This window comes from Aspergillus lentulus, assembly GCF_001445615.1.
Source record: "Aspergillus lentulus DNA, contig: Alt08, strain: IFM 54703, whole genome shotgun sequence".
In the NCBI taxonomy this organism is placed as follows: Eukaryota; Fungi; Ascomycota; class Eurotiomycetes; order Eurotiales; family Aspergillaceae; genus Aspergillus; species Aspergillus lentulus.
In genome coordinates this window covers 147,576-156,190 of record NW_028322118.1, presented here as the reverse complement: position 1 = coordinate 156,190, position 8,615 = coordinate 147,576, and the positions used below count along the sequence as shown (strand labels likewise).

Sequence of the window (8,615 nt, the reverse complement as noted above, 5' to 3'; positions counted from 1 at the left end):
TTTTTCCTTGCGAGTGTCCTGTCGTATTTCTTGTTTCGAAATATGAAACAATATACATGGGCATACTATGTGATTTTCGCAGTGGATTTTGCATTCTCTTACTTGTATGTCATCTCCAAACCGCACATTGCTATGAAATATCTAATGTGCATACTAACTATCTTAACAGGTGGTTGACAACATTCATTTTCGCAGCGCAGGACTATAACTTACATAACTGCAGGGTAAGTTCACCGATAGGAGTTCCCTGCGCTGTAAAAAAGGCGAATGAGTCGTTCATGTTTATAACCTTGTAAGCATTATCTGTCTAAAGCAGCGTTCGCCCTGGCTTACGCATTTATAGTATCTCGACGCTAGCTCTCTCTCTCTTTGAAGGGAGCCCCTTATCTCCATTTTCTTCATATTCGTTTGACGAGACAGAAGAAGAAGAAGAAAGGCGCAATATTCATTCTATTCCAGAGCCTGAGACCCATGGAGTAAACAGCGGAATTAGAAATGTATAGATCAACACACTGCAGTTTGTTTTGCTGTTTGATGCCTAGTCTTTATTTTACTTGTGAGTTGATCTGGATCATCCTGCCTCATCAACGAGGCCTGGGAAGGTCCAAGGGATGGGGTTACAGCATTGTTTTTCGCCAGTTGTATGATCTTTTTGGGGTTGACACGAGCTCGCCTGCTGTGACTATTCAAAATTTCTTGCCCTGAAACGGCGAACTACTTATTTAACCCGGTCTACTCCTAGTCTCACCCTCTTAAGGGTAAACCGAGTTCTCTAGTGAACTTTATACCCTAGAGGTTGAAACCTCTTATTCACTAGTCCCATGCTAAGCAATGCGATGTATACAATGTAATCCAGAACCTCCGACATGTTTGCAATGGGGAAGCCCTTGAGATACCAGTACGATGCCGGGGCAGCCATGGAGATAGTAGACTTGCCGGAGGGCAAGCAGCGAACAAAGCGTCTGCAAGAAACTTAGATAATTCGAGCCGTCCGTGGGACTGCCAGGGGGGATACCGGGGATGTCTGGCGCGCTAGGATACTCCCAGTCGAAATCCACTCCGGCCAGGTTGTACTGATTCATCAAGTTAACTACGTTTTGACCAAACGTGTCTGTTTGCGTCAGTGACCGTCGCGGAAAATCGGATAAGTATCCTGGCTAGTCGAAAAGGACCACCGCCAAAGGAGAGAACGCGCTTGAAATAGGTCTGGTTGGCGAAGATCTCGAACTGCGCATGAGAGCCCGAGAGGTCTACATCATAGACACTCGAGATTTGACCAAATGCAAAGTGCACGTGGGAATACGACGATGGCAGCTGGCTAGCGTCCAGGATGAGACAGGAGCGGTCCACACCAAAGGCCTCAAAGATAGCCATGCACTACCTATGCTAGTGAAGTCAAGGAAGATCAAGATAGAGGCAGTCCTTGGGGTCAGCATAGAAGACACCTCCCAGCTTTTCGATCCATCTGCACCGTTCCTCCATATCATGCGCGTTATGGATCCGCGCTGCCCCTATATCTCCTGCGTTATCCAATGTCGTGTGTAAAACCCATACACCACCTCCAGCTGGCCAGCCCACTCTGAGATAGACTTCCATAGGCTTTGAGTACCTTAGTTCATGCTCCAAAAATTCATCGGATTCTCTTCGCCACCAGGTAGCGCCGAGGCGACGCACTTTTAGACATTAGACATGCACGACAGGGAAAAGGAGAATGGTAACTGACTCCGGTCGCAGTGTGCGTCCTCTTTCGCCTGCCAATCGGGATCTAACTTAGACGGGCGTTCGGTGTTATTGAACCGGTCGAGTCCAAGAAAGTCCAGTTCTACACCGAAACAGTTATCCAGGACATAGACACCACCCTTAGAGGGGTACCCAAACACCTTCACCCCAGGGCCGGAGCCATAGGCTACCCAGAAGTGACCTTCAGGATCATGTTGCACACAATCAATTCTCTCCGTTTCTGGTTGTTGCTCTTGTGCTTGTGTTTGAGTTTGTGCTTGTATTGTTGTTTGGAGTGGAAGAAGCTGCCAACAACCAAGGACTATAACCAGACACGGGAATAGGATCTTTGCAATGGTCTGCATTATTATGATTATTATCAATATCATTAGATTAACAGAAATGGAAGAGGGGATGCCAGGTTCTTAACTTAAAGCTTGCCAGAGATAGGCACCAGGACCTAGTAATATAGTAGGTCGGTGCACATTCGCCAAGTTTCAGAGTAATACTTAGATAATACCACTAAGGTAGGCTAAGCAGGTGTCCAGCAGCTCCGGCCGACAATGCTCGTCAGCCTGCCTACGGTTACATCTCAATGATCATTGCGATTAGAAGATTTTTAACACCACTTCAACAAGCAATCCTTTTGCTTTAATCTTCCTCATCTTCTCATCTCAGAAAATCTCAAATATTCATGCCCCTCAATAAAGGCCCGGTGCCAGGATTAATTATTTCCGAAATTGTTGTCTCTGAACTGAGAACTGTGGGGCCTTAAGCGCTAATTTGCTAGAGATCTAGCCGTCGGGTATATGTACAATTTTTTAGTCTTTTTCTAATCTTAAATAGCTATGCCAGCTTCCTCTAGAACCGTTAGTTTGACTTAAGAGGGGCTGAATTGTTTCTTCTGTTCGTGAGTTGAAAAGGAGCGAATGCTCGCCAAGGGTTGTCACCTCAGGACAGTGATCAAACAACTGAATAGAGGTGTCAAGCAAGTGCTCCAGTGCTAAAGCGGCTGCTGGCTGAGGGAAACTTACAGATGGAAATGCGGCCGTTGACGACCTCAGTCATTTCCAGCGTCGATTTCACGTTTTTTCATATTCTAGGTGTAATGCGGCTAATGCGTGGATTCGTCTCTATATCAGGACATCGCGTTTTTCCCTGCTAGTAGTCCTCAACCCACTAGCCATGCGCACATACCTCCCCAGCGCCATCATCGGAAAATAATGTGAATACAATGCGTATCCAATATAAAAGAAATTGGGAAAGCCGGTCCCGGTATACCTCGTCTCCTCCCACGTCGCGGCTCCAGATCCCCTCTCGCTGCCTTCCTCTTCGTGTTTCGTTTGCGTCTTGATGAGATAACGGACCCCATGTTCAATGGCAATGCCAACATCTGGTGCCAATTTGAAATACGGCAACAACGCCATGACAGCCCACGCCGTCTGTGATGCAGTGGAAGGATGATTATCGATTTCAAGCCGAACGCTTGACGGATACCGATAACTCTCTAGACTCTCTCCCCAGCCACCGTCCCGGTTCTGGATAGACATGATCCACTGCACTGCAGGGGTTGTCAGAGCCAGAATACATCTGCTGTTATTAACGTTGCTGCTGCTGTCCTGCTTCCCAAAATAAGCCAAACCACATAGCACATTACTTGTGCCGTAGATATAATTACATCCCCACCGGCCATACCACGACCCATTCGACTCCTGAATTCGCGCAAGGTATTCAATTGCGCGATCTGAGGCTCTCATAACCTGAGACAAGAGTTCGGAGCTGATCCGTGCACGTAGGCCATCGCGGCTCTCAAAAACTAAAATACCAAACGCTTCGAGCACGCGGCCCGTCACATCAGCCGAGGACGGATCGCACAGACTGTCCATATCGCTAAAGGGGATTTTGTTTAGGAAGAGTGCATCGTTATTGGTATCGAATGCGCCCCAGCCGCCGTCTTTGTTCTGCATGTCTAGAATCCAATGCACCGCGCGGGTGACGGAATGGTGGGTCTTGTCGAGAGATGATGATGATGATGATGATCCATGCTTAAGAAAAGCAATGATAGCTGCCGCGGTGTCGTCGACATCCGGATACCAGGTGTTAAAGTATTCGAAGCTGAAGCCTCCTCCTTGTGCGGCTTTGTTGGGGCTATAGACTCTCCAGTCTCCGTAGGGTTGAGTGATAAGTTGGCGATTTCGGATCCAGTCGATTGCGCTTCGGAGCTTTCTGCACTTTTCGGTGTGTGAGGAGGAAGAGAAGGAGGTGAAGGAGGCGTCGCATAAGGCGATGGACATAAGAATTGTGTCCCATGTCGGGGAGACGCAGGCTTGAATGCGACGGCCTTGGTGGTCCTCCCATGCAAATCTCTCTACAGCCTCCAGGCCCTTGGCGATCGGGGGATCTGTAATCTGAAAGCCCTCGAGTGTTAGGGCTAGTAAGCCCAGATGCATAGGGGGGAATATGCCAGCCCAATCTCCGGAATCTTCCTGGTGTTCCAGAATCCAGCTGATACAGGTGCGACGACTGTAACCCCTGATGAACGGCAAAAACCTGAGCCCATCCAAAAAATGCAGGGTCCGGTCAATAACAAGGAACACCGTTGCCAACAAATTTGATCCCCCCGTGCTGTTACTGGAAGCAGGCTGCTGCTGGTAAGGAACCATCTTGATACTCGGATCCAGCCATAACTCATCCAAGAAGGTGCTAGCAGCGGGCTCCCCTCTACTGCCCAGAGCCGGAAGACTGTAAATCGGACGATGATGCGAGACAATCAAAAGCGGCACAATAGTGCTTCGCGCCCACGAGGAAAACCTGTATATATTAATCGGAGCCCAGTCAGGCATGAGTATCAGCTCAGCCGGCAACTCAGGCACAGCCTTCCAGGAGAATAACCCAAACATGGCCAAATAGAACCGAGTAAAGATGCGGACTTTGGCCACGCCTCCGACACTCCGGATATACTCGCGAGCGCTCTGCATAACCGTGTGGTGTTCTGGGAATTGCAGGATTTTGAGCGCAAAGTATACTTCTGTGGAGGTCGAGACATCGCCGGGGTAGTTGGGCGCAATACCCCAGGACCCATCTGGATTTTGCTGTGATAGAAGCCATTGGATAAGCGGCTTTGCTGCTTGTTCGGTTATCAACAGCCCCAGGGCTTGTTGAAGAAAGACGTATTCGGCTGTGATTGTTGGGTTGGAACGGAGCTCACCGCACCAGTGGGTGCCTTCTTTCACTTGCTCTATTGAGTATTGAGTCGCCTTGTCAAGGGCAGAGTGTGCTGCACGAACAGTTGGTTCGGTGGCTGGATCTGCCATATTTGGCTTTTCTGTGATGATTTCGGTCTGCATGGTTGCCGGTTTGAATACAGGGGCAGGAGGAGTCCGTAAAAGGGTATATAATAGATATATAGTTGTATTCTCGACATCTCAGGCTACCGACGTTGGGCAGCAGGATTTTTGCCAACATTCTGTGAAAATTCCGCTGGATCACAGTTAATAATCATAAAAAGCAAAAAAGTTATAAATTATAAGAGGTTCGTTATAGACCTATGAGCGCTGTCTTTATGAGTAATCAGATATTGTGATCATGTTGATCTACCATGAAAGATATGCAGGCTTGAAATTAAGGATTGAGATGAGCCTGAACCCAATAACAATACAATTCCTCTCAAGTAGCAGATATACTGAACAAGTAGTCTTGCCATATTCGAGTGCAGACACCGTCAAAAATAGTATGTGATGATGTGATGAAAAATGATAAGGTGGGTGAGCTTCAAGGTAGCTGGCCCTAACCTCCTGCAGTATCACCACAATTGCACCAATGAAGGAAAGAGAGCCACGTAACCAAGTACTAGAAACTAAAAGCAATTATTGCGATCACACATACCAACGAGAAAGCATTGGCCACTCCCTGTATTTCTAGCCTTGTCACGGGGCGAACCTTTCTTTTCTGCACTACTTCTGTTCCCAGCTGGTTTTCATAGACTCTAACCAGCGGTTAAGTGCTGAGACCGTCGAGCTGGACGTACAACCGAAAACCAATATCCTTTGAAATGTTGACCATTCTGCTGATCAGCATTATGGCCATACTAGCCATCAGTGTGATCTACGACCGATATTTCCACCCGCTGGCGAAGTTTCCGGGCCCAGTAATTGCCGCAACGTCTCCAGTGCGTGATCCCCCTCCTCTTCGATGTCTAGGCTTCTGACTGACTCTACAACATAAAAGCTATGGGCCATGCATGCGCGCTATTCAGGCAGACTCCTTCCAAAACTGCGAGGTCTTCATGAAAAATATGGTGCGGCAAGCTACAGATGAACACAAAACCAGTTAGACAGAGAGCATGGGCTGGGTCTAACAAAACCAAATCACAGGCCCAGTAGTCCGGATATCACCAACAGAGCTATCGTTCGCAAGCCCCAAGGCACGAGACGATATCTACAAGGACGAGTATAACAAAGGATTTACCCCAACCCAGAACAACGTCAGTTTCGCGATCGACGTCGTTATCGGGAATACAACTGCTCAGTCCGCAGCCACCCAGACAGATCATAGGAGTGTCCGCTCGCAGGTCCAGGGGATTCTGGCTACATACCCAGCTCGTAGCCAGGAGGAGATTCATAGAACTTATCTAGCGGAGTTGGAAGGCGAGTTGGATGAGGCGGCTTCCAGCGGGGAAACGTATAATCTTACTCACGGGCTCGATAGGCTAATATGGCAGTGCATGGGTCACTTCTTCCTGGGTCATGCAATTCCCATGAGTACCAAGGAGACCTTTGATTCCTTTAGGAGGTGGGATAATGTGTATACTGCCGGATTGGATCTGATGTTTTATGTTGGCCGTTTGCCAGGAGCCTCAGTGGTTGCTACCATCCTGTGGAAGACAGTCCGTTATTTCATGGATACGCGCTGGGTGCAAGTGAATACTTTCAGTCGCATTCAGGAGTAAGCCATTCACCAGATTCTTGAGCCCTTTGACTGAGCATAAGGGGCTAATTATTTCATCTACTTTCTTGTTGCACGTTACTACAGGCTCACAGATCGAAAAGAGTTCAGAGAGAGTATCGTCGCACAGAAACTGGGGATCTCCAACAAAGGCGCGAATGGAAGTCCTGATCTGAAGCGCGGCATGGCACATATAAGTCTTCTGGTGTCAGTGTCCTAATCCCTTTTTTGCCCACCTGAAGATATGCGTGTTCTGCAGACTAAATAATTCCATGGATTGAACAGAATCGGAGGATATGACCCCGTTTCAGCTGCCGCATCAGCGGTCTTCTACCACTTACTGCGACGCCCAAAAATGCTTGCAAGTCTCCAATACGAACTCCAGCTCGCGATTCCTGACAAGAGCGTTGTCTCCGATGACGATCTCTCCCAGATCCAATATCTGAACGCCTGCCTCCAGGAAAGCCTTCGACTCCAGCCTCCAGTCAACGACGTCGGCGCCCGGATCTCGACTGGCGTAGTGGTAGATGGCGTCTACGTGCCAAAGGGGGTGAGTCTGTCTCTTTCCCTCTCTTGTCTGTGAAACGGAAGACAAATTCTGGACTGCCAAAGTAACATATTTTCGTTATGGACAGGCCAAAGTCTTCGTAGACAAGTATTCTATCCACCGCTCTGTAAAATATTTCCAAAACCCAGATCGCTATGAACCAGAGCGTTGGATGTTCCCATCAACTTCTGGATCAGATTCAGATGTGCTAGGGGCATTCTCTGCATTCTCAGTGGGCACGCATGCTTGCCCTGGGAAGACTATGGGCTTACGTGTCTTGCGTCTTACTATTGCCAAGTTGCTGTTGAAGTATGACTTCCAGCTGGAGAACAAGGAATTTGATTGGGACCGTGATGCGCATTGTTGTCATGTATGGCAGGATTTTCGGGTGATTGTCAAGGTCACGAAAAAGGAGAAGTAATCATGAGATTGAGGAGTCTGTAAGGCGAAGAAAAATCATTCCATAAGGAGGCATGATTCTAGAAAAAAACAGCGCCGGATCTAGAATTTGGCTTGGAGTCAGTTGAATAAGAATATTTTTTACTCTTTTTTTTAGAGTTTAGTTATATAAACCCTCTCCTGGGTGTGTATAGGTTTGTACAAGATTTGAACAACTTATCCGCCAGGAAAGTGAGATACCGCAATCCGAAAGAAATATCAAACTACTAGCCAGGAAGCCCTTACGAGATCATACGGTTTGGTGTTACCTACCTACAGCTTACAGAGAGGTATCGCCCTCTATGATTGGCTCTTTTTTTTTTTCATGATCACTCATCGGTAGTAGAAATCCTCCATCCACCCTACCAGGCCATCAGCGTCAACTCCCGCTGCCAAACAGACCAGCAATTCCTTGACCTCGCACGGACAAGGTGACCATACCTTGGTCCTATGGCGTCACTGAGCGCGTTCAAACAATGTGCATCCCTTATGTTTGGTTCTAGGCTCCCCAAAATGTAGTCACCAAAGGTGTTTCGTGGGTTACCAATTTGCCTTTCGAGCAGTGGAATACTTGCATGATTACTCAACATAAACAGAAAAATCAATGAACTTGGATCCCCTTCACAGATTACTGAATAATTACGATATCGAGATTACTGATCCCTGACAATCTTCATCACTAGGGCTGACACAGCAGGCTTGACCATGGGCAGTTAACAGCTATTCCTTGTTTGGTTGGCAAACAGCTACAAAAACATTGTTATGGTGAGAGTTACAAGTCCTTATGTAGCTCAGACCTTAGCAGACATTATCGAATCCGTACCAATGAGCGACCTTACTATGTATTGTCGAGAATTGCAACAAGAATTTCATCTAACAAGCGCACTGAAAGGCCACATGCGGAATATTTGCGATTAGTTAGGGTGCCACAAAGCCTTCTCTGATGTGTAAGCCTCACAACTGTAAA

At 47.6% G+C, this 8,615-nt stretch overlaps 2 protein-coding genes across 2 annotated transcripts; one reads left to right on the top strand and one right to left on the bottom strand.

Moving 5' to 3' along the window:
- Nucleotides 1-2,852: 2,852 nt before the first annotated feature.
- Nucleotides 2,853-5,066, bottom strand: ALT_3321 (terpene cyclase/mutase family protein; the record flags this gene model as incomplete). The annotated part of the gene is made up of 1 exon (XM_033562756.2): nt 2,853-5,066. The coding sequence occupies one exon, from the start codon at nt 5,064-5,066 to the stop codon at nt 2,853-2,855; it is 2,214 nt and encodes a 737-aa protein (XP_033418647.2).
- A 704-nt stretch (nt 5,067-5,770) lies between these two features.
- ALT_3320 (uncharacterized protein) lies at nt 5,771-7,631 on the top strand (the record flags this gene model as incomplete). The annotated part of the gene is made up of 6 exons (XM_033562755.2): nt 5,771-5,887; nt 5,947-6,016; nt 6,093-6,663; nt 6,751-6,870; nt 6,949-7,213; nt 7,299-7,631. 6 exons carry the CDS (start codon nt 5,771-5,773, stop codon nt 7,629-7,631), a joined length of 1,476 nt encoding a protein of 491 aa, XP_033418646.2.
- Between the last annotated feature and the right edge of the window lie 984 nt (nt 7,632-8,615).